Source organism: Ictidomys tridecemlineatus, chromosome 8 (assembly GCF_052094955.1).
Source record: "Ictidomys tridecemlineatus isolate mIctTri1 chromosome 8, mIctTri1.hap1, whole genome shotgun sequence".
Lineage (NCBI taxonomy): Eukaryota > Metazoa > Chordata > Mammalia > Rodentia > Sciuridae > Ictidomys > Ictidomys tridecemlineatus.
The window spans coordinates 140538310-140565035 of record NC_135484.1 but is presented as its reverse complement, the minus strand read 5'-3'; the positions used below and the strand labels follow the sequence as shown (position 1 = coordinate 140565035).

Below are 26726 nucleotides of genomic sequence, written 5' to 3'. Positions count from 1 at the left end.
TTAGTTAGGGAGCCCCGAGAGATTGATCTGAGCTCCATTTCTTGGCCAAGGGAATGCAGTTTGCAATTCTGGAGCCAATCCTTCCTTTGACCGATCTGGCTGGGTTTGCAGGTAGCACAGCGAGCCCTCTCAGAAAGACGTTCACTTTTATGGGGTTGGCTTCCACCGAAACATCAGCAAGAGGCACTGCCATTTGGTCAAGTCTGCCTGAGCTACATCAAAGGCCCCTGGAGCTCAACGTGGCTGAGAAGAGAGTCATCCAACAGCATGTGCAGCGCTGGGTTGCAGCAGACACTGGGAGGCTGAGATGCTCAGCTCTTGCTCTGGATTAGAGCCCCTTAATTAGCATCCTGAGGCAGATCCATCCACCCGCCTTCACAGCCGGCACCGGTGAGGATGCAAGGTGCAGAGGATGGGAACCCAGACATTTGGCTCCAAAATGGTCCCAAATGGAGTGGAGCCCACATGTTACCTGATATTGAACCTTAGCGTATTCTACGACCATGGAAACCAGACTTCAAGAGAAACAGTACCCGATTTATTAAAAAAAAAAAAAATCGTGCCATTTTTAATCTCTTAAATAAAGAATGTTCACTTTGCTTTCAAAGAATGGCAGGATGAAAAGTCAAAGGCTTTTGACTTAAAATTTAAAAAAAAAAAAAAAAATTTTTTTTCAAGTTCCAGACCAGATGGAAAAAAAAATCTCAAGATACATCTAGTCAAGACTGATAGATTTATTTCGTTCATTTAATATTAAAAGGGGGACTGGTAAAACAGAAAACTTCCCCCCCCCCAAATAAAATGTTATTGCTATTGCAAAAGTCACCGTGGGAATCTCACGCTAGAACACGGCCTGGTTCAACTCCAGAAGCTCAGAAGAACAAAAGTCTCTGCTCAACTTTCAGTTTTGCAACAACTCTTTCTCCTGGCTTCTCTGGCTGCCCCTGTCATTTCCTAGTTGATGTGTCCCCAGATATATTTCTGTCTTGGTACCTGCTGTAGAGCACAAGTCCAGAGCATCTTCATAGTAACCTCAACCTTCTGAACAACACTCTCCCAGAAGAATGTGGCCCATATATTTTCGTACCTAAGCTGGTTGCTATGGTTTGATAAAAGGCCCCAAAGGCCCATATGCTAAAGGCTTGTTTGCCATCCTGTGGCACTAGTGGGAGGGGGGTGGAGCCTTTAAGAGGTGAGCCCTAGTCGGAGGAAGTTAGGTCACTGGAGGTATGACCTTGAAGAGGATATTGGGACCTCAGCCTCTTCCTGTCTCCCTCTTTCACTTTCCTGACTGTCATGAAGGGAATAGATTGCTCCACCACGTGCTCCCCACCACAAGCCCAAAGCAACAGAACCAAATGACCATAGCCTGGAACTTCAGAAACTGGGAGTTTCTAATAGGAAACTTGTCCTCTTTTTTAAGTTGATTATGTCAGGTATGTTGTTACAGTCATGGAAAGCTGACTGACACATTGGTACACTGAAATGTTTTCAGTTTAATGCTTCGGTGTTTAAGTAGGTATGCAAACGGCATTGACAGTGAGTAAAAGCGCTCTCCACATGCATGGTATCCACCCTTAAGCCTGTGTGTGTCACTCATTTTGCCCTTGACCATAATCTAAACCTTTGTTTCTACTAGTAATATCATCTAGAGCATGTAACCTCTGCCTCTTTAAGTCCCATCCAATATTTACTACAGTACTTATCAAAATCCTGTCCACAAACCACTTGATTAAAAACCATCTAAGAAGTTTCTTAAAATGCAGATTCCTCCATCTCACATTAGATACACAGAATCAAAACCTTTGGGAGCAAAGCCCAAAGACTTTTTGAGAATTTTTAACAAACTCCTTGATTGATTCCGATGTTCATTAACCATGGTTCACACTTTAAGAATGTTTAATGTCAAATCAAACCTGGTAATGATGCCTTCACAGTGAACCAGCCAGGTGACATCAATTGTCCCATCAGCACTCTGGCCTGTGTATGCAGGTAACACTTAGCAAAAGACCCCAGCCTTTCGCTCATACAGGGTACAGGCTCATCCTTAGACAAAGGTCCCAAAGGCATGTCCTTAGAGCAGACACAGGACCCTTTGCTCCTCTGACAGCAGACAGTGGCTTCTTTGACAACTCATTATTGATCTTGAGCAGTAGTTTGTGTCTCCCCTGCCTCCTTCTGAAAATAACCTGATAACTTATAAAAATAGGGTTTTACAGAATAAACGTCAAGCAGGTGTGGAAATAGGAATATTCCATGATTGCCTTTTGTGGATGACACATGCAATGGATCATGAATACCTATAGGAAAGTTCTAGACTCTTTTACTGAAGGGTAGACTATCTCTCAACGTGGGAGAATAAATGTCGGAGCAGATTGAGCATTCCCAATCTGAAAATCCCAAATGCATAACATTTCAAATGCCTGTAGAAAATTCCATACCATGAAAGTTGGCTTCTCACACAAACTTATTTCAAATATTTTATAAAATCACCTTCAGCCTATGTGTTTAAGATGTATATGAAACATAGATTAATAATATCCCCCAAGATCTCTCATTCTATTTATGGGAATAGTCGAAAAATGTTTAAAAATTTGAAATCCAAATATCTTCTGTTTCCAAGCATTTTAGATAAGGATGCTCAATCAGTACTAGAGATTTTGTTTCCTCCTTTATTAAGACACATAATTTGACTGAAGAGCGTATGGATTTTGAGATATTTTGTTTTACAAATCCTTCCTGTATTGATCCCAGGATGCGGATATATTATCATAACAGCCCACTTGCAATCACAGAGTTGAGGGTCATTGTGAGATGCAAGAATATCACAGGGCTGTGGAAATCATGGGAGTATGGAAATCCAGAATTATGGGACTGTGCAATTTTATAAAATTATATATTTATAATTTTATAAAATTATAAAACCATCTCAGCACACGATGGTTACTTGGACATGAACAATGAATCTTCATCATTCAGCTCAGGAGAACTTAATAATGGCAAACGAGTCAGACCCAGCCAGAAGCTGTGTGTAGGAATTGAGCTAAATCCCACGGTATCTGTGGTCCCAACTGTGGGTCTGACCACCCCACTTTATTTTACTTTACACTGATACAGTGCTTTAGCTTTAGAAGTTTCCCTCATTACCTACTCAAGCTCCAGAAGTGCTTTCCGGAAGAACTTAAGAATAAATAGTTACTGCCTAAAAGTTTCCCAATTTCTTTTTTGATGGTTTCCTACCCTCAGCCTAAAAAGACGGTGTGTTAAATAGTCTGACAGGCAAGAAACACAAAGGTATTTTGAAACGGCCCCTTACTGCAAACAAATCTAATAAGAGCTTATGAGTCTTGAGCACTTAAGAGGTGCCATGCGTTGGAGTAGGCTCTTCACCAATTCTATCTCAATCGATCCTGGCAACCCCCCTGAGAACCAAGTGCAATTATTATTTCCATTTTCTGGGTGATAAACTGGAGCACAGCAAGGACCATTTTCCTAAAGCCACACAACTTAGAAGAGATGAAGCCCACATTTTTCTCCCTCTTCTTGTTGTTGTTCGATTTTTATTTCATAATCATAAACTTAACTGCAATCTGTCGAGATTTGGAAAGAAGTAAAGAATCCAAAGAACTGCAGCATCAGCTCAAAAATCATGGGCGATGGAAGCAGGTGGGGCGGAGAGGTGCTCTACTGAACTGTGGGAGGACTGTCTGGTGGGTAAGATGGGACACAGGTCACACGTGTTAGAACTGTCCACTGTCGCCAGCGGTCATCTCGCTGGCCTGCCATTCGGGGACCCCCAGGGCTCCACAGCGTCTGTGATCTTCATGTCCTTTTTTCACCTTTCCAAAGTCTTCCTATGCTTGCCTTCCAAGCGCCCAGATCTGGCAGTGCCCATGAAGAACTAGGAGCCATTGTGTCCAGTCCAGCATTCGCGACATACAAAACGTCAGGATCTGTCTACTCCGGGGTGAAGTTCTAATTAGCACATTTCTCCCAGTCAGTGGACTGGCCACCATTAGGGCATGAGAAGTCACCACACCGGCACACAAATCCTGGAATAACTGTAGAAGCAGGAGCCCTCGTAACCAGGTCCTTTTGCTCTAGTGATCACCGCGCCAAGGTTTTCTGCTGCCTTTGGAACTCTGTCTGCAAACAGCTCAAAGGAGATGCGGCCCCAGGGCTTGCAGTCCATGAGAACAGAGTGGGGCTGACCAAGACTGATGGCGGGCAGCCCCAGGTGACAAGGGTGTCTGCAAAGCCAAGCCCATATTCTAACACAGGCAGACTGATTTGGCACGTGCGGGTTTTAACCTCTCCAGAGCGCCACCAGCTCAGATCACCCTCACGGTGGGGATCCAGGGAGAACAGACCCTGAATAAATAACAACACTGAATTCATTTTTTTTTAAATTGCTGCCTTCATAAGCTTGCAATTTAAAACAACACAAATTTATTCTCTTAAAGTTCTGTAGGTCAGAAGCAGCCCAACAGGGGTCTCACTGGGTTGAAATCAAGGTATCAGGGCAGGATGACCTTCTTTCTAAGGCCCCCAAGGAGAATCCATTTCCTTGTTCACTCAAATTGGTGACAGAATTCAGTCCCTTGAGGCTGCAGAGGGGGGTTCCCATGTCTTTCTTTGCTGGCTGTCAGCTCAGGGCCATTCCCAGCTTCTAGAGACCACTGGGCTCCTTGGTCTGAGCCCCCTCCTCCATCTTCAAAGACTGATGCTTAGGATCTCTCTTGCCTTTTTCTTCCACCTGTGCCGTCTGACTTCTTGGCTTTCCTCTCTTTTTAAGGGACTATAAGATGATGACTAATCCAGGATGATCTCCCTACTTCAAGATCAACTGTTGAGCAAGCATAATTCCCCTTTATAATATGGCTTAGGGCCTTGCTAAGTTGCTGAGGCTGGCTTTGAACTTGCAATCCTCCTGCCTCAGCCTCCGAGGCTGATGGGATTACAAGTGTGTGCAGGATTACAAGTGTGTGCCATCATGTCTGGCTTTAGACTTTATTTTGTAGATGGTGAGGAGCTGTTTATGATTCTTTAGTAAGACTTTGGAATGACTGATGCGTGTTGGGGGAAGATGTTTCTGGTAGCAGCATGAGGAAAGCTACCTCATTACGTAGATACCCCCTCCATTTAACTTACATTTGCAGCAGTTGAGGGTCTTTTTGAAATTTAAAAATAGTTTGCATTTTTCCTTTCCTGCAATTAAATTTAGAAGGTTTAATCAAGAGGAGAAATTAGGTGATGAATTTGTGAATAGCACCCAAGAGATTATAACTTGTGGAAAAACCCTCAGTTCCAGTAACTAAAATCTGAAAAGTTCTGACTTAAATAGACATTTAAATAGACTTGTCTTCCGGGAACTCTTTCTCTCATTTCTCCTTACAATTAAAAACACCCATTTGGGAGCTGGTTGCTTAGAATTAGCAGTGTGTTGCAACCTTGGTCAAGGTGCAGAGAATGTTCCTGGCTGTGAAGATAATTGGTCCATGGAGAGACTTCATTCGGGATCTGAGTCTCGTTCATAATCTGCTCAGCCAACCAAAATGACCCAACTGAAGGTCACCCTCCTTCTCCACCTGGTTTGTCTCTGCTCGGTTGGCAAACCCACACTGGTCCCAGGTAGTATAAAAGGTGGGTTTCATCTCCAGGAGCTGGATTTAGCCAGTGGCAACTATAGCAGGTGACATGCTTGCCTCCTTTCTACCTTTCGAATTAATCATGCAATGACTTGCTCCTATGGAATATTTATTTACAGAGTACAATTCTCAAAACTTGGTTGCCTCTAGCTACAAAGCAAGGACAGCCGTGTATATGAGAGATGACAGAGAGAAGTTCAGACACTCGTGAAGTATTATTGTAGCCAAGGTCAAAAATGCTTGACCTCAGAGGGTGGTATTTGCAGTCGGCAGGATTCCAGCCCCTGCATCTTTGCTCCTTAGTATTATGTCTGTGAATAGTTACTTTATATTATAAAGGAGGGTGAGATTGCTTTGTTGGGGGACATGACCTTCAGACTGAGTGTGGAAAGAGAAGTTGAACTTCCGCTGGTACATGGGGACAGGAAAGATATTCCTTCCTGAGCCAGGGAGGGATGCAGAATCACTGAGCCACATCCCCAGCCCCCCTCCCCCCATTATTCAAAATTATAAAAATGGGGGGAGGGGGTGCTGGGGATGTGGCTCAGTGTTTAAGCATCCCTGGGTTCAATCCCTAGCACCAAATAAAATATAATTCAGAGTTCCTGGGCGGGATTCTGCATCCCTCCCTGGCTGGTCTTAGCCTGCCTTTCCAACCTCTTCCCTACCTGAGTTCTCTGCGACTGCCAGCAACAGCTCACCCTGGGAACCACACACCTGAGAGCGTGTCATTCCCCAAGACACGTGACCATAGCCCCTGGTGCATTCCTCAGGCAGGAATATCTTTCCTGTCCCCATGTACCAGCGGAAATTCAACTTCTCTTTCCACACTCAGTCTGAAGGTCATGTCCGCCAACAAAGCAATCTCACCCTCCTGAGTGCTCCTATAAAATTCTGGTTTTATCTGTATTTTAGACACCAGCATGTTCTGTGGTTAAGGTCTGGTCCATGCGTTTCCCCCCTCTCAAGCCAGCAACTACATCTCCCTATATTTTGTACCCTCATCTTGCTCCCTTCTAGCTACAGCCAGGCTCTACCCTCGTGACTTGAAAGGGCTCAATAAACTCTGGACAGCTAAATTAAATCCATCATGTCTAATATGGAAAACCTGCCTGAATTGAAGAAACATCATTTTCAAAGTGTGTTAACTAGTGCCTCCGATTCCATTTGATTAGAGACAGGCTGTTACTTTATCTTCTGGAATGTGCACTTATGCAATAACAAAACCTCTATCCTGTTTTCTGCATACATTAGGTGAAATCATTTTATAAATAAGATGCTGCTCAATTTATGATGGAATCCTGTCCTGATAAACCCATTGTGAGTTGAAAATATCCTAAGTCAAATATGCATGGAATACACCTAACTTACCACAGATACTAGCTTAGCAGCACAGCATACTGTAGAGCGTTGACTGTGTCCCCTCACGATCGTAGGGCTGACTGAGAGCTGCAGTCACTGCTGCTGCCCATCCAGCATCAGCAGATACATATCTCTAGCCCCAGAGAAAATCCAAATTCAAAATTCCAAGTATGGTCTCTACTGAATGCAAATTGCTTTTGCACCATTGAAATGTTGAAAAACTCATGACATCAAACCCTTCCAAATAGAGGACATGTATAGATCTCTTGTGCCTTCTACACACAAAAATCGTTAAGACATTTAATGGGACTTCATTTTTGAAAATGGGTGACAAGATCCTACTGGCCTGAACCTCACACAAACTAAAAAATATGAACTCTGGCAAAAGCAATAAACACACACACACACATGAATGCTCCAGAGATTGACCAAGAACAGGCAGATTCAGAGGGTTGGCACTTAGAAAAAGGAAACAGCATGGGATGGGTCTCCCCCATCTCCCCCACTTAGAGTGTAAAGTGTGCCTGGTTGACACTGTGAGGCCCAGCTGGATCACCAAAGGAGTCCCACTGTCTTTCTGCTTGGAATAACCACAAGTCGAGGGAGGGAGACGTCCCAGAAAGGAAGGGGACCTCAGAAGGGGAGGCACAGAGAGGTGAAATCCTGAATGTTGTGTGACTCCCTGAACCACCCATACCCAGGGCAGATGGCATGCAGTCTCAAGGAACTTTCTGGGTGTTAGTAATGGTCTACATCTTGATAGGAGTTTGGGTTGCATGGGTATATGCATTTGTCAAAACTCATCAAATGGAACATGAAGAAATGTGCACTCCATTCCATAGAAATTTTTCCTCAAAAAAAAAAAAGTGTGGGCTGGGGATGTGGCTCAAGCGGTAGCACGCTCGCCTGGCATGAGTGTGGCCCGGGTTCGCCGATAACTAAAAAGAAATAAATATTGAAATTCTCATTCTCTCTCTCTCTCTCTCTCTCTCTCTCTCTCTCTAAAAAAAAAAAAAAAAAAAAAAAGTGTATATTGAATTTAATCATCCGAGCAGAAGTACTGAGAAGACAGTGTACTGGTGCCTACAACTTACTTCAAAATGCATCTTTATAAAAATAAGGATTGACCAACCAGTAAAGGGGTGGATAAAGAAAATATATCTGTGATAAAGCAGATAAAACAAACCATTAATGGTAGAATCTAAGTTGCCAAGTCAACAGATATTGATTCTAAAATCTTTCATTTTTTAATAGAGCTGATAGATATCTACATACAAGTTTACACAATAGTATGGAAAAAAAGTTAAAAACACATTGCAACTTGAAATTTTCTCCTCAAGGAGGCATGAAAGTAAATCACAATATTTGCAAGAATTGGGCTAGGGATGTTACTCAGTGATAGAGTGCTTGCCTAGCATGCACGAGGCCCTGGGTTCCATCCCCAGTGCCATGGGGGAAAAAAAAAAAAAGTTATTCACAAGAATCAACACAAAGGAAGCCAGGAATTCCTTGTGGAATTGTAAACAAAAAGCACTTAGGTAAGAGTTTGTTAAAACACGTTTGCTGCCCAATAGGAAAAAGCATGTACCAGAGTTGACCTTAGAGAATCATGGAAATACTTTCCTCATCTCCGTGAAATGTTCTGGTGACATGTTTTATTTTTGTAGTGTTACAGGACTACCCCGGTAGTCTTGTGGTTAGTGATGTTAGAGGGCATCTCAGAAGTTTCGATTCTGAGTTCAGCTGCATAGGAGCAGGCTCTCAGGACCAGACGGGCCATGAAGATCTAACACTGGACCAGAGAGGGCAGCACTCACAGGCCAGAGGAGGAGCCAGGGTTGAAACTGCGTGCAGCTCAGTGGTTAGAGCATGGGTTTAAGCATGGGTGAGGCCCTGGGTTCAGTCCCCAGGCCCTCAGAACAAAAGGATCAAGAAAAACTGGCCCGAAAACAAAGACCTCTGGATCAACCAGAAGTCAAAGGGATGCTCAATCCATTTGTTCCTGAAAACAAGCGTCTCGCATCATCCAACACGGAGAGGACAACAGAGTGCTGTGGTTGGCTCACCTCCTACAGACACAAGATAAATGATCCCAACAAGAGCCAGCCAGCTAGAGAACAGGGCCACAGATATTCCAACAACAAGACACATTAACCTTGTAAATACTGGACAATGCAACACTACGCACGGTTACTCGTTGCTAAATACAGCCAAAAAAAATAAGAAATAAAACAATGGTAAATCCTATTTGGGGGTAGGAAAAGGTAAAGGGAACACACCTTGCACAATGCCCCTTCCTCTACATGTACATCTATTTTAAAAGAATAAAATACACAAAATAGGCTGGGGGTACAGCTCAGGGAGAGCCCACGCGTGGCATGTGCCTCCCGTGTATTCCATCCCCAGCACAGAAAAGTAAGGCAAAATAAAATATGCAAGATTATCACTTGATAGGACTTACAAATATGAGTCTGAAATTATTTCCATATTCCCCTTCCATTTGATTTCCATATTCCATTTCCATCAAATAAAATGTGAAAGACATCTGGACTAGTTACTCCTATGACCTGTGTCAACTCCATCCCCCTCTCCCCTTCTCTCCATCTCCCCCAACACACCTCTTCCCCACCCCTCTCTCATTCTTCTCTCCATCCCAAGGCTAATACATATGCTGAGGAGGGGTATCTCAGCCCAGCCCACACAGCTTTGATCTGTTTTCAGTTTTTAAATGCTCCCTGCTGCCTGGTGGGGCAGTAAGTGGCTTTGCTTCAATAGACATTATGTCACCCCCTGACCCTTATGTAAACATACTGTCTAACACCTCCACAATATGAGCCAAGTGAGCCAGCCCCAAGCAGAGGCTGACAAGATAAGTATTTTGCATGTGCACCTGCAGGAGGAGTCCGTGCCTGCCCGCATGCACTCCTTCTGCCTGGCACAAGCAGGAAATTTAAATTTAGACCAGCAGCAACCACTGACTCCTATTAATTCTTACTAAAGTCATCATGACATCAGATAGAAGGAAAATAATATTTCTTCTTCCTGGAGATTTTTTTTTTCCAACCATCACGAAAGTCACAGACCATAAGCCCCGAAAGGGGAAGGTAACTTTATTTTTTTTAATAACCATCGGTGCACACAGAATCCAATAAGCATCTCTCAAACCTGCCCAAGGTGTTTCACAGTTCATGATTCTTTCTTCCAGATGTTTGATGTTATTTGTGACAAGAGATAAGACTAAGACAGCATATACTGATTTAATTGAGTACTTATTGTGTATGAGTACCTTTGTAAGGAGTACTTACTGTGTCTCAAGTAAGGTACAATGCGGGGTACTTTAGAGAGGGAAAAATGTACCAAAGATGGATAAAACATTAGAGGATAGGAATCATAAAAGTCAGCATTGAAGGGCTGGCCCAGTGCACACAGTGGTAGGTGGCAGAGCCAACCAACAGAACTCAAGGCTCCAAGCTCCTTCCTCTAAGCCACCCAGAGGTCATCTGCACGTAGGTATCTGAAGTTAGAATGTTGCTCTGTGACTTTCTGCATAGGGAAACGTCCCTTGTCATCTAGACCCAGATGTTCTTGCAAAGAGTAATGCATGCAGATGAGCAAATATCAGAAAGGCTTCCTCCAGCACTGGGGGTGCAGCTCAGTGCACACTCACCCAGTGTGTGCAAGGCCCTGGGGTTTGAACCCCAGCACCACAAAAAAAGAAAGGAAGAAAAAAGAAGGGTTTCCCTGATGAGATGGCACTTGAGCTGGGGGTTAAAGAATCGAGCGGAATTGAGAGCGTTGAAATGGAGAGTTTCACAAGATGTACGGACGAAATCACGGAACAGAATCAGCTGAGAGAATAGGACGTGTTAAAGACGAGCGGAGGAGAAGAAACTGAAGGATGGAAGTGAGAGGCCTTTTGGCTTCATTCAGTAGACCATACGGACCCAATGAAGGTGATGGAGGGGATAACAGATCACATCTGCACCACAGAGAGGCAGAGCTGGCAGAGATGCAGGGTGGATTAGCAACAGGGAGGCCGGTGCCGAAGTCAAGGCCAAGCATCACAAGGAGCTCATCTGGGGAACTTGTGGAATGATGGAGGAGGAGGATGGGAACGTGGGAGTGGGAAATCCTGGAAACGGTAAGTGTGGCAATTCACTGGATGTAGGAACAAGGGCCGAGATTAAGTTTAAACCTGAGGAACCAACACTGGGTTCTCAAACGTCAATCACCCCTCTCATCAGCAAGACAGCTTGTTAGAACGCAGATTCCCACACCCCAAGCCCCCACCCAGGTCGGGGGCAGATCCACGTTAACAGATCCGGTGCTGATTCATAAACTCTGATACCTAGGAAATGGAAAGTGTTTCGATGGTTCTGATGACAATTTCCCTAACAAATGTATACAAGTGGCAGCTAATAATTCAAAGTTAAGGTTTGATTTTGTGTGCGTCTGGCATTTTGCATGTCACTTTTCTCATAATTCATTTTTTTTTGTCAATTTTTCAAAAGTACAAGTCTATAGAAATTTAAAATTTTTTTTTAAAACAAAGCAGTTTTTGCAATGAGACAATTGCAAGCACTGCACCGCATGGTTCTGATGCTGGTGTGAGTCGATGTTCCGGCTCTTTCCAAACATGCTGACCGCTAGTTCCATATAACCGCACCGACACAGTCCCACCAGCCACCAGCCTCCATGCTGGGTCACCTAAGAGCCTGTAACTGCCCACCATCCTGCCTAATGACCACATCTCTCCACTCCTGTACCTAAGAGTGACCACCCCCTGCCCAGGTCCTCTCTGGCCCCCGTATGTAGGTTTCCTGCCACCTGCCCACACTTCTGAACCTCCCCCTGTGTCTCAGAAACTGTCCCCGCAAATAACAGGCTGGCCAGCTGGGGGAAAGGAACATCAGTGTGATGGAGGCTGGTGGAGAGGAGGATAAGGACTTGGGACAGTCACAAGTTGCCTTTAACAGAGCCACTTCAGCAAAGTGAGGGGGACAGGAGTCAGGTGGTAAGAGACACGGAAAGGATGTAGGAACATCCCTGAATGACAGACAGGTGGGAGATGGTCACATGATTTTGAAACCTACAATGCCACTAGGTGCTATCTGGAATATTCATTTCACGGTACCTGAAATATGTGTACTCTTCTAAGACTTCCAAATTCTCCCCTAACTTCCTAGCACTCACTGTATATTTGCAGCAAGAAAAGTGTTTGCCTTTCTGAGATAACAGGATGAGTGACATCAGTCATTCTCTAAGGCAAAAGGTCATAAAGAAATACAATACTGATGCTGTCTTGGGAAGGAAGCAATATCTACTTAAGCTCACAGAATATTTGGAGAATGGGGAACATAGGGGAAATGTTGGGAATAGGTTGGGATTTACTTCCTTAAAGTTCTTGGACTGGTGCCCTACCCAAATTGCCCAAATTTAAAACAGAAACCCGTGAAAGCATCTTTGTGCTCCTCTCCGACAGAATCCAAGCTTCTCGACTTGAACATTTAGAAACAAGATGCCAACAGGGTCGTTTCGTTCAAAAATAAATGTGCAAAGTGAGATACAGAGTTAGGGTCAATCACAACTGCAAATAGCAGGCTTGACCCCATGAATACTTGACCTTATGGTTCTCTGATCCAAGAAAACCATTCACAAACATCTACAGCACATTCCATTCTTAAGACAGCCAAAGCCCTTAAAGATAAAAGCAAGAGAGCAATGACATTGATGAAAGCTGGGACTTTGTACAGCTCTTCTCTGTGTTTGGATGGAAGGTCTCATACGCTCACAGGCACAATTGCTTAGAATAGCTCAGGAGATGTTCACTATCTTGATTGCTGAAATGGTTTCATTGATGCCTACCTATGCAAAGCTCATAGAACTGTATGCTTTCAGTAAGTAGCTTATTGTCTGTTGATCATACCTCAATAGAGCTGTTAAAAAAGAAAGAAACAAACAAACAAACATTCAGAGAAACACAGAAAGGAACAACCCTAGAATTGAGTTCTGAGCATTATCTTGTCTGGGTTTCTCAACTGTGTTCCAGACAATTAGGAGGCTAGAGTTTCAGAGTCTGCTATAGTTTATATCTAGAATATCCCCCAAAGCCCCGTGTGTGGAAGGCTTGGTCTCAGCTTGGCACTATTGGGAGGTGTGCCATGTGCTCACTACCACGATATGCTGCCTTGCCACAGGCCAAAAGCAACAGGGTCAATCAATCATGGATTGGAACCTCCAAAACTATGAGCCAAAATGAACCTTTTCTCTTTAATAAGTACATTATCTCAGATATTTGTTATAGTTATGGAAAAATGACTAACCCAGGGTCCAAACAGGGAAAAGGAACCCTTGCAAGTGTTTCCAACACAGGGTGTTTAACGCAGGGAGCTGGTGCCACAGTAGTGGGAGAAGCAGATCACGGAGTGGTAACCCATGAATTAGCAATATCAGATTAGCCATGCTCCCCCTTAGGAAGGGGGGCAGACGTCCCAGGGTTCACCAATGGAAGGTGAAACAGGTGACCCATCCAGAAAGAGCCGGAGCCACAGAAAGCAGTGGCATCTGGAAACGCAGACTGTCATACTCTGTAAGAATAACCAGAGCCAGAATGGGGGCAGAGAGGCCAGTTCTGACCCAAGAAGCTTCCAGCAATAAGGGGTTTTAAAGCTAAAGTAAATTCAAAGAAAACTATTACAACAAGTTAGCAATTTCTCTCCTGCCAGTCTTTTCACAGCTCTAATATGCTGATAGACATGTAAATCTCAAAGACAAGAATAGAATATTAAGCGCTTCCGTGATCTTTTTGTGCAGAACATTTTGGAAAAACAGTGTTCATGAGACGTTTTCTGGAAAATGCAGATCTATTGCACATATTCAAATTGTACAGATAAAGAAAGAGAACTAGAAACTTGGTTGAGTGTTTTGAACTGGATATTATAAAAAGGATGTTACTACCACCAGAGGTCCAATTTAAGCTTCCTGAATTGTAATCAAGTGCTCTTTCCTCCACTCTATACTTAAGCACTTTCTAGAATCATCAAGGAATCTAACTACTTAACCATAATCGTGGAGGATGACTCATTCCTGTGGTATAGAACTCAACGGGAATGTGTATAATCTGCTCTGCTGGTGACAGAGACACCAAAACTATGGGTAAAGAACATATGAAAAAGGAAATGAATGTGTTGAGGTTGCCAAGTTAGTTAAACAGAGAGGAAAAAAAGAGAGAAGGCAATGAAAGCCAAAGAAATAGAGCAACTCACATCCACTGGGTACTGCCTACATCCCCGTCACCATGTTGGACTCCACATCTTATAACAATGACACACATGTGTATAACAGTAGAATCAAACAACTTTGATTAAGCAAATGAAGTAACTAAGGGGCCATATGTGTTGGAGGTGTTCCCAATGGTGCTAGAGGGCTCTACCCTAAATAGTCCTCCTAGAAATGCAAACCTGTTCCATGGCCCTGTGGGAGAAGTACAGGTAACCAAATATCTCCACCTCAAGGACCCTATGACCATCTTACGATTCCCCCCATAGCCTTTGCCCTGTTCTTAGGTATCATTTTTTTTTTTTTTTTTTTTTTGCTTGACTAAACTTCCAACACTCAGATGTATTAAACCACAGCATATTCCAAGTCAGATGTACGGGACAAGGTTGAATTTCTCAAGCTCACTAATACTGCCCTGGCCCCAAGCTACTCCATAAGAGATGAGCAAGTGACAAAGGATCTCTCTATGATGGGTAGTTAACACAGAGAGGGGGCAGAATTCACAAAATGTCTCACCTGTATGACATTCATCCAGGAACGTTCCCAAATCACCAACGTATCTCACAGGAACCGACAGCTATGTGCTCAATAGCACTTTTTAGAGTTACCGCGTTTCTTGTTTATGCTCTTGTATTTTCTTTTTGGTTTACCATTAATCCTTGTCACCCTTTGACATGGGAAACAGTTCAAAGGGAAATAAGCCTATTTTATATATTCTTTTACAAAGACCTCTGAATTTATGGAATCTCAATTAATTCCGTTTTACTCAGTTCTCAATAATCTCTCCGAGGAAGTATTTGAAAGTTCCCTGATCCTGCCTCTAGGATCAGTAAGATTTTTTTATTTTTCTTTTTTTGATAAGTTTCTCCATCCTAAAGGCACACCATTTCAATATGAGTTTTCCAAAAGGAAGGAAATATATTTAACTCTTCCCCTAACACCCACCCCTCTCAATTTCAATAATTTACAAGCACAAAAGTCCAATAATTCTTGTTCCTTCTTCAGGCTTCTCTATTTTACTCCGTCCAATCCTGCCGAGCATGGATCAAACAGGCACAAGCCAGGGAGAAATTTAATCACTCATGTCTCTGCCTGAGGGATTGTCTAGGTACTATGGTGACAGACACCTCACTGGAAGTATGTAGGGGGGAAAAAAAGATTTTTAACTCCTAGACTTTAAAAAAGAAAGAAAGAAGGATTTCTGATGAATTTGTTGTCAACACGTAGAAGCACTATAAAATAAGACCCTACATTTTCACAGGCGATCAAAACTACTTCTTTATATACCACTGGGGTAAAATTCCAGAAACAAAGTATGATTCAACAAAGGAACTTTATTATTCTTGCCCCCAAACTTTGCATATTTTCATGGATTTGGTTTTCCCTGTTAAATGGACAGCTTCTCCACAGTGGGTTTTTAGGGCAGTGAAATTACTCTGTTTGACACTATGAGGGGCGGGTACATTTGTCCAGACCCACAGAATGAACATCCAGAGTGAAACCTAATGTAAACCAGAGTCTCCCAGTGATCATAATGTATCAATGTAGGTTCACTGATTTTAACCGACGGGCCACTCTGGTGGCAGAGGTTGATAAGAGGAAAGGCTAAGCATATGTAAGGGTGAGGGAAATGAAAGGGGAATCTCTGGATAGTAGGATGGATCGGACACGACTATCCTATGTGCATATATGATTGCACAACCAAAGTCATTCTACATCATGTACAACCAGAAGAATGGGAAGTTATCCTGCATATATGTATGTCACATTTTATTGTCATGTATAACTATTTAGCACAACAAAAAAAGAAACCTCTGAAAAACTTCTGCCCAGTTTTGCTGTGAACCTAAAGCTGCTTTAAAAAATAAACCTAATTTTTAAAAGCATACAGCTTCTCTGTTAACTCATTCCGCTATGCTAGTAGGCAAATGAATCTGTTTTTTAAAAAAAAATCAAGTAAAAAATCTGAGTCCTTCGTTTCGTGATTTACAAAAGTCAGACTTTGGACTATCTAAAATATAACTCATCGATTTAAAAGAAGGGGGAGGGAAAATAACTTGTCTCAGAGAATTAGCGAAGTCAATTATTATTATTACTATTATTTTTAAACCTCCTGAGAGCTCACACCCACGGATGACATGGCCGGCTCATCCTCTGACTAGACACAAATTGGAATTTTTTTTTCCCAGCCCATGTTCATGTACAGGAAACCCACAAGCCTGTAAACACAGGAACAACAATCGACAGACGCAGATGTTGCAGGCTGGAAGTCACTTTCAGGACAAGGTGAAAGGGTAAGTGGTAACAGAGAGATAATAAGGAACTTGGAGGATGACAAAGGTCAGCTTGGAGGGGCCCCTCCCCCCAGGGGCACTGTCCCCCGCCTGCTGTCAATCTACACTCCTCCCCCTCCAGGGCAGAACTCCCCCGTGATGAGAAAACAATCTGAACACAAAACCTACACTGAGGAGCAAGGACATTTCTTCGGGGGGCCCCCGGGACAATCCCAGCCTCTCCAGCAGGATCAGCAATCAAGGGCGTATGCCCATGAACTTGAAAGTCAGGAAGCCTCTCTCACTCGGAACCAGGAACCAGAGCCTCATTCTGCAAAAATGTTTGAAGAGATTCTTGGACTCAGTCATCTGGGACTGTGTTTGAGATAACAAGACCGTGGGGAGCCATCAAGGAATTACCTGATGCAATTTAGATACCATCTCTATTATGGGCCCAATCTCTTAAATAATGGAGATGGGAAGGGCAGGAAGAGAATCGGTGCCTGTGGATATCAGCGGAACAATTGCCACTACAGAGCACAGTGGCTTGCAATTCAGTTTCCAAGCAGAAAACAATTCACTGGGGTCAACAGCACTTCAGCCTACTGAACAAGAGGATGTTTATAGATATACATAGCATTTTCTTTTCTCAAAGCCACTGTGCTAGGAGAGAATGATATCCACTAACAAAAACAACAAAATTTCAGAAGATTTTGGATCTCCTCACCTCTTTTCCAGGACTGTGCTCTGGCGTGCTTTGGTAATTACTCCTTAAGTATTCACTCCTGCCTGACCAAAGGCCCTATTGTTTTGATGCAGGAGGACCTCTTGGCAAGTCTGTGAATGGTCCTTGAGGGGAAAATGACCTGAATAAATCTAACAAATTCAACTGAAAACACAAAAGATTAGATGATATGCAAAAACTTTTCAAGCTCTATGAACAATAAACTTTTCAAGTTCTATGAACAATATAAATTCACCAATAATCCCAAACTAGGTCAACCAGCAAACCCAGAGTGGGTTATCTGTTGCTCGACATGTTTCTCCAGAAAAAAAAAAAAAAACTACCTTGTGAATGGTAGCTGTTTTCCCAACCAGGCCCTGGCGTCTAACTTTATCCTTAGGGTGCTGAATACTAATATTTATACTGAAAAAAGAAACTATAGAAAACAAAATCTTCAAAATCCTGGTCGCTGAACAAAAAAAAAAAAAAAAAATTCCAGTAAGTTTCAGTGATTAGCAATCAATGGGTAGATTTCTAATGCTTGTGATAAGCAGACGGAACTCAGATTCTGAGAATTCCTGGTGTTCTCAAAACTTGATAGCCCTGGTTCTTTAATAACCCTAAATTCTATTAAGGTGATGATGGTTTTTCTTCTCCTCAATACAACTATCTTCACTCTCATATATTCCAAGGGAGACTGGGACCATTTTTTGGCTCACAAATTTCCAGAGGGCCAGAGATCAACAGAGACGGGTGTTGAACTGGAGGTTAAGGAGATTATGAAAAGAGATGGGCTTAAATAAAACTAACTCCGCTATCATGACAAAAACCAAGAAAGAGGACAACAGAATGCACTGCTTCTGTGTAAGGAACACAAAAAAGAGGGTGCCTGAAGTTCCCCATCTCAGCCCCAGGGTGACAGTCTTAGGCCCAGGCAACAGGCTTCCTGGGGGGGGGGGGGGTCCTTGGACTGCAGCCTCTGAGGGTGGGACAGAAGAGTTAATCTGTAACACCTGTTTACAAGCATGAAGTCTTTGTAAATTGACTGCTCATGTCTGAAGGAGGTTCTGTATTGATTACTACTCCTTTTAACCAGATCCGCATGGAAGTTTCTCATAAAAAACACAATTATCTGATTTAAAAATATCTCCTCCTTTTCTTTCTACTGCTAGAAGCACCAATGATGGTGTATTGACTAAAATTCAGGAAAAGAAAAGAAAAGCGAGGTGAGGAATCAGGCTCAATGTGGAAAAATTAAACCAAAATGATTTTATTCTAAGTGTAAAAGTCAGCATTCTCCTGAAAAAGTTACAAAGAGCTGATTCATTATCCAAGAAACTGCATCCTCTTCGTTTTCCTTTTCTAACTCAGCTTCTTAGAGACAAAGAGTTTGGAGCAGTTATCTTAGAGTCTGCTAAACTACCTACCAGGTATTCCCAGCTCCCACCCCTATTCATGTAAAATACTGATTTGGGGCTGCAGGTGTAGCTCAGGGGTGGAGCTTGGGCTTCGTGTGCATGAGGCTCTAGCACAAAAAAAAATGAAGTCTAACATATAAACAGAAAAACTCTGAAGACACAGAGATGTGACTTAGTTATCATATGCTAAATAAAGTGCTGAACTTTGTTTTTTCCTCTTAGATTCTCTTATCCCTGGTGAGCCCTCCTCCAAGCTAATCAGAGATGAGCTCTTAAATAGAGGAACTAACCATGATTCAGCACATTTAAAAAAGGACTTGTACCCATTCTTAGAAGGACAACCAAAGGAAACACCATCTGAGATCTAAACAATGGTATCTGCTTGCCCTTTCATCTTAAGTTTAAGAACACATTGTGCGACTTTTTTTGTTGAAATAAAACTGAATTTCACATTTAAATCTCTTTAGCAGGATTTCTACTGCTTCTTTGAACAGAGCTCTTGCAAATTCTCCAAACTCTTTTTTGCTGTGAGTAGCTTGCAGGCATGGATTTATTTTCTGCTAATAAAAATCTTCATTTGAGTACAGGCAGCTCAAATGAAAAATAGTACCTACTGATCCTATGTTGATGAGGAAAAAGACAGTACCATGGATCTGGTTAGAAATATGAGTAGGGAGTATTCAATTTTTCTTCTAATTTATGTTTCCCAGGAGTAATTTTGTCAAGAACATTGCCAGTATTTTTAGTACAATAAGTTTCTTGTTACTTGTACGAAGACATACTGATTCCCTTTTCTGAGCATGATTGGAGGTTTTATTTATTAAATAAATAATAATAAATAAATATTTATTTATTATTATTATTATTATTATTTCATTTAATCCTAGCATCTGGAGATCAACACCTCATTAATTCAAAGTAAGTAAGTGAAGTCTAAAATACAGAGGTTTAAAGAAGCACTGTTACATCTCTCTCATGTAATGCATAAAACAAATTAATGCACACTTGGATATCTAATGAAAAAAGAGGCAAGTTAATAGAACATTATGATATGCATCAAATGCCATGAACCTCAATGTTCTACATGTCTGAACTTCAGACTTTTTACTCAGTAAAAATCAGACATGGCATTTCTAAAGAATCAGATCTTCTGTATTAAAAATATGGGGTATTGCCTCCATTTTCATTAATCCAATCTTTTTAAGCACCTGCCACGTGGTCAGCATTATATTATGTGCGCAGGCTATAGTGGTGGATTGGTGAGACTTCAGCCTTTGAAGGATGACAACCTAGAGGTGACACAAACAAATGAGTAAGCAAATTCCAAAAGAAAAAAGAAAAACTCCTTGTGATCAGCAAAAGGAAGGAAATAAACAGGGTGCTGGGGTGGTAAAGTCCAGGATGGAGCAACCCTAGTTTATGTAGAGGGGCAGAAAAAGGTCTAAGAAGGTGAATTTTAAGCTAGGACCTCAAGGATATTTCAGGACACCTCTCCAAGGTCACCACATTGGCAGGCTTGCTTATTAGACTGCCAAGACATTTTTAGCAGAAAACAAACAGAAATGGCATCTGTGGCCCTGATTACATGCAAGTTCACGAGCTCACCCGGGGAACTCTGTAGACCAGTCTCAGTGGCAGACGGACTGTACCTCACATCCCAGGCTATTCACCCAGATGGAGTTTTAAGCAGGCAATATAAACAACAATGAACTGGTCAAATGACCAGTGTTTGAACTAGAAGAGATTCATCCTGTTGATTCATACTTCCTGATAGTTCTGCTGATGACAAAGCTCAGGGTGTTTTAAACGTATTTCATGAGTAAATTATTCCTCCAGTCTCAGAGAAGAGGAATGTTTACAACTATGTAACACTTTCCCTTATACCTCCAGGGTTCAACTTTCTCAGCCCAGCAGATAAGAGTATTTCTAAATACAGTACTGTAGAGTTTGTCTTTCTGCAGGTTCTTTAATAGATGAGCCCTGTAATATAACAGTTAACATGACATTGACACCAATCAGGAAATCTGTGGAATTCTCCCCACATCCTTATTCAGAGAATCCACGCTACTAAGCAATTACTTTCTTCAAGTGAACTGTCCTTCTTTTGCTCAGAGTCATGGTATCAGATTTTATCACATTTTGTGAAATGTGATAATTTCCCCTTCTCACTTCTAAGTGGGTTAAGATGAAATAGAACTGTTTGATTGGCAGGTGGCATGGCTTTTAGCTTGGATTCTACTTACTTAAAACAGGGTTTCTTCTTTAATTACCCACATGGGAGTCCAGGACTAGACCTATATTAGGTATTTCTTATAGTCACACAGCCCAATGATGGGATATAAGGGGCTTAGGTCAGAGTTCCATGACAGCCTGTCCCCTGGATCTGAAATTGCACTATTGGTGAGTTCTCCTGGAACTTACATATCTTTAAAAATCTTTTATGAAAAATGTCTAATGTTCTAAATGTCTGAACTTAATATCTAAGGATATTAAGATAATATCCTTAAGGAGATACTCTGTTAAACCACCCCATTGGCAAGACTAGTTGTCAACCAGCTTCAAACAGTGTGACTCAGAAGGAGTGTGTACCCATAGACCACAAAAGGTCAGAAAAGCAAGGAACCAGAGGAATTTGGAAGTCACTAAGCACAATAAACATGACTGTACTTTACAAACTTGCCTCAAGTCCATTCTTGAAATTTCAAATACCACCCAAGGCAATGGTTCCTGAATCCTGGAAAGATTCTGGCTTTTACCCTCACACATTCTGAGTGAATTGAGATGGAATACAACCTGGGCATTAGGATGTTTTAAAGCTCTCAGGTTAAGTCTACAGTCGATGTTTGGAAGTTTTGCTCTTCATCTCTGGGAATGATACATAGATTTTCCTCAGACATCAAGATCTTCTGTTCCAAAGATTCTTGACCGTGGTAGCACATTAGAAAAATCTATGGCACTTAGGGGAGAAAAAAGAAGAAGGAGGAGGAGGATGCCTGAACCCCACCCTCAAAGATTCTGAAGTTATCCAGGAACCAGCCCCAGAACCCCAGAGTTCCCCAAGTGCCCTGGGGCAATGCTAATGGATAGACAAGGCTGAAAACCAGAGTCCAAGGTCAGGAACTGTTTTCTCAGAGACTGTAACATGATTCTCCATGAAGGAACCAGTCTTCCTTATCCAGGTTAGGTCTCCCGCTAAAGGCAATAAAACATTTCCCCAAAAGTTATCAGGAAACATGGGGGCGTGGGTGGGTGCGTGAGAGAATAGGGGGTGGAATTTATTAGGTAAGAAGAAGCAGAAAAGTTGGAATAAGGAACAGCCCTAATCCTCGGTGGCCCCTCCCCATTCCATCCCAACCCCCCATCACCACATTTTATTGACTGGCATGAGAGAGAGTTTCCTTAGACTGCTTCCTGGAGGTGGCTCAACCTTGGATTTGCTTCCAATAAATTGTGAAAATTTTTGTCCAATCAGATCTCCTGGCAGTGCAAGTAGCCAGATTGGCAGGCCCTGCGTTTCCACTCCCTGTGAGATTCTGTTTCATGAATTTCCCAGGAGGATTTTTGCACCACTTGGATGCCAATCTTCCAGCCTCTTCACCCTCCCCCTCCTCCTTCGCTCCTACCCCTCACTTTTTATCCGCTCCACCCTCCCCCACCAAAGCTCAGCGGAATTGAGAATCATAGATATGTTGGAAAGAAATCGCCCAGATATTTTACACGGGAATCATTCAAGTAAATAAATGCAGTTAAACAGCGGATGTCTCAGACAGGGCTTGGAAACCTGTGTGCTACTTTACCAAGTGTCCGCTAACCCACTGTGGGGCCTTGGGCATCGCCACGCATCTCATGCGGGACAGGATGCTCGTGGAGACTCACCCCACAAAGCTACTGCACCCACTTAGGGTGTGGTTGCTGCCTCCTCAGTTCTCCCTGAGAAGGATGCATCCCCTGCGTCCCTCTGCCCACACTAAACTGAATCAGTTTTTGAATGAATAGCACAAATAAGAAGCGTTGATTGCAAAAGCATCTTCCTCACAACCTTCACATTTTACAGATGAGAAAACTTAAGGGGAAACAAGGCGATGTGACTCTGTCCGGGTTGCCACAGAACATTTGTGGCACAGCCCGATTTAGCCGCCCTTGAATTTCCATTCGGTTGCCTGGCAACGGGCTCAGACCAGCTCAGCGCCCAACCCCGACCCTACCCCCGCACCCTTTCTCGTCCGTGTAGATTTGGCAGCCTTGATTAAAGCTTTAGCCTTTGGGGCAAGTGAGCGAGGGCACCGACTGGATGACCCCAGTTGGACTGGGACTCCGGATCGCCCTCCGCGGCTTGCAGAACCTTCCTCTGGAACCAAAGCGCTACCTTCCCAAGTCTGTGGACTCCTCTTAAAACACTCATGTCAAGTTTTCAAAGTTCTCAACTCCTCTCGGATTCCCTAAAAGTCGCGGTGGGAAAACTGACACTCCAAGAGTCAAGGGGCCTAAAGCAGACAGTTGGGAGGGGAAAGTGTGCTAAACAAGAGCCTTCAGCTTCCCACGGAGGCCAGAGTCGGGTTAAAGTGGTCCCAGCCAGGCAGCAGTGAGAAAAGCGCAGAACGTGCCGGGGCCCCGGTGAAGAGGAGCTATCCAGGGGTAACACTCCCGGAGCCCGGCACCCGTGCGAGCCTAGTCCCGCCCCCAGTCTCTCCCGGCTGCAGATCGCAGCCTGACCCAGGACCAGCGCGGAGCGCACGTGCCTCCTACTGCCGCGCAGGTGGCAGGAGCGCAGCCCGCTGGTCCCCGCTTGACCTCAGTGCCAGGCGAGATCTGCATGCTCCTCCACCCCTTCACACCCACCACCACCCTGGGCCTGGGAAACTGGAAAGGAGGGAGTTGTTCTCGTCGTTACGTTACCCCAAATTCTTACCCAGGTTCACAAAGCTCATGACCATGTCCGCGTCATTAAGGAAGGCGCTGTCCTGCGCGCTTGTCAGTGGGGACGCGCCGCCGCCTCCAGGTCCAGGGGCCAAGAGGCTCTTGTGGTTGAGAGTGTGTGCGGCGCTGGCAGATGGCTGCTGGAGCTCGGACAAGCTGGCCCCCCCGTGGGGCCCAGGGTGCCGCCTGTGCCCCTCCGACGCCCCGTCCTCATCGTCGTCGGCAGAAAGGGCGTTGTACAGATCCAGCATGAAAAGGGGCGCGGACTTTAGCCGTCCTGGAGGTGGCTCCCCGCGAGGCGTCTGCTGCTGTGGGAACGCTGGGGGCTGTGGCTGCTGAAGACCATGCAGCGGCCTGGGGCGGTGTGGGAGCCCCAGCACCGACAGGATCTCCTTCTGCATCTCACGTTTCTCGTGCGTCTTGAGCCGCCGGTAGAGGAAGCCGGAGGAGGAGGACTGCGGTGGTGGCGGCTGCTGCTCTGCACGGATAGGGCTCCCGCTGTCCCCGGGCAGTTGACCTCCAGCAGCGGCCGCCGCGGCTGCGGACAAGGACGACCGCAGTGGCGGGGGCCCGCAGCAGCTGCATAGCAGCCCCCACCACCAGCACAGCCACTGCGCCCTCCGTCCCAGCCCCGGCATCCCCGCCCGGCCGGGCTGACTCCGCGGGCCCCGCGAGGCGTCGAGCGGCTGTGCGAGGCTGGAGAGTGGCCGCTGTGGCCCTTGGCGAGAACAGCCCCCGCCACCTCTCAGAGGACTCGCTTCCCCTTCCTGGCCTTCAGTCCTTATCTCTCATGGTCGTCCGGGGAGCCCCCAGTAACCCAGGCTGGAGGGAAGGCGAAGGAGCGATCACTAGAGCCCCGCACTCCGCGCGGGTCTCTAGAGACGCAAGTCTAAGCCAGGTGTGCCCAAGTCAGTATTGCACTGCAACCGGCGCCCCAGCCCCTGGGCGGGTCACGGCGCGGTCACTCCCGGCCCTCGCTGCCCGCACACGTGCGCTGCCCCGCGCCCTCCGGAGCCGGTGGCTGAATAGGACCCCGGGCGGCAGGGAAGCGGGGCCTCTCACGAGCTGGAGGAGACGTCCCGCATCATCCCCCGCGCACGCCCCTCTCCGGTTCGCAGGGCCACGATGAAGTTTCCCCCGTCGCAGGGCCCAGGCTGTGACGACAAGGCGTCCCGAAACGCCAGTCTTCTCCGCGAGGCTTAACTTCCTTCTTGTTCACAAACTCCGCGCCCCTCCGCCTGGGCACTGTCTCTCCCCCTCAAAATCGCACCCCTCTCGCCTCCCCAAGCGGAGGCGGCGAGGATCTTGCTTTCCGTTCCGTGCTCTCCCAGCTGCCCAGAAAACCCCGCTGGCCGAGGGGACGGGAGGGAAGGGGACCCGTGCTGGGAGCGGCTGCTGCGACGTCGGCGCCCGGGATTCGCAGTCTCCCGCCTCTCTGAGCTGCGCTCCCCGCAGCGGCCAACGTGGGCTTTCTGCTGCGCGTCTAGCTCAGGTACCGCACTCCAGCCCCCGGGACTCCCCGCCCTCCTGGGTAACCGACAAGCTGGCAGCCAATGAAGAGGCGAGTCTCTCGGGCTATTTAAATAGGCCCGCCCCTTCTTTCACCCTCCCCTCCCGAGAGGCGTCGCCTCCGCGGCGGGTAGGTTTCAAGTACAGAGAATTCTTGGAGGCGCCCGGGGAGCTGCGAGGTACCAAAGGCAAAGAGGTCACCTTTAGTAAGAGTGCTTTAACGAACTCCCCAATCCGAACCTGTCTCTTTTGATGTCATGTCAAAGACCTAAGTTGTATTAAATACAAGTCAACACAGCTATTAAATCAATTATTCCTGAAATAATTGAGGAAGAAAAGAAAAGTGATCGTTTTCCCATGCCCTCCTTAGTTTCTCTTATTGATGTAATGTAGGCGTTTAGCGGACACGTGGCTTTCAAAGGCAGCTGCTGCAAGTTGGGACACACCCTCCAACGGAGCTGCTCACAAACTGGCCGCAGAGAGGGCCAAATATAAGCCAGACCAGTGTCCTGAGGGTTTGGGGTCGAATATTTTGACTTATCTCTTCATTTGGGCTTTCAAAGAGGGTGTGATCTGCTAATACAATGGAAAAGCCACCCCTAACTTCTTGGAAATGTCTCCGTGCTTCTTCAGTTGGTCTGCTAATGTTGCATTTTAATTTATTGAAATACAACACAGTTACATAGTGCAAAATAAAACTTGAGGAGTGGTGAATGAAGACGAGCCCAGTAAAGAAAAGGGCTTGGCATGCATCCTGAAGGGGGGAGTGGTAGAAGGCCCTGAAACACAGGGTGCTAGGAACTTGACAAGACAACACCAACATTTACCAAAAAGGCTGCAAATTCACTTGCCTGCCTGCTGTCCAAGAATATCCAGTCATCTGTGGATGCTAGAGGTAAATTCCCTTTAAATTATGTCCTTCTACCTGGTAAAAAGTGTGTGGATTAGAAACAAAAACTGCAATTTGCTGATTTGGCAGCCTCCGCTCACATGATCCAAGGTATTTGGGAGTGAGACCAAATATAGACTATGAGATTCATGGACTTATGAGGTCATGGGGTTTCTGCTGGTCCAAATCTTACAAACATTCCTATCTTATTTCAAAGAATCTGTTTTGAGTGAGCAAGGGTCTTAACCTCTAACAATCCACTGGATTCGTCTTTCTAGTTTTATGTTGGCACAGGCACAGTGGTCATTGAGGACAGTCTATAATTTTACAAATGTCCAACAGTTGTTGATAGGAGGCCACACAACTTCAGCAATGCTGAAAGTCAGTCTTTAAACATCTACAGGAATTCTTTTCATCCTGAAAGAGAAAACATCACTGCCTGGTCTGGATGCCAGGACTCTTAGAATTCAAGAGACTGCATCATTGCTTTCTTCTATCCAGGACATATTACAAGCATAAAATCATGGCCATGCTAGCCACAGCAGATACAAACTCCATCCAGAAGATCTGAGATCCCAGCAGGTATATCTAGGAAGAGGTATCCCCTCCAGGGCAGCCTCCTTTTACAAAACTTAGTTGCACTCTCTTCATAAGACTTCTGGTGAAATACAAGCAAGTAAAAGAAGCTCCGAGCTATAAATGCAGTGA

At 44.7% G+C, this 26726-nt stretch overlaps 1 protein-coding gene across 3 annotated transcripts in view; it reads right to left on the bottom strand.

Annotated features, from left to right (window-relative positions):
- Positions 1 to 25131, bottom strand: part of Bmp6 (bone morphogenetic protein 6) — a 163238-nt gene extending 138107 nt beyond the window's left edge. The window contains exon 1 of one of the 3 annotated variants that reach the window (XM_040282155.2): positions 23613 to 25131. In XM_040282155.2, coding sequence (XP_040138089.2) covers positions 23613 to 24258 — 646 coding nt within the window. In that variant the 5' untranslated portion in view covers positions 24259 to 25131. The remainder of the gene's footprint in view (positions 1 to 23612) is intronic. The other 2 variants (XM_013359649.4, XM_005327483.5) reach the window with 2 other exon arrangements.
- Between the last annotated feature and the right edge of the window lie 1595 nt (positions 25132 to 26726).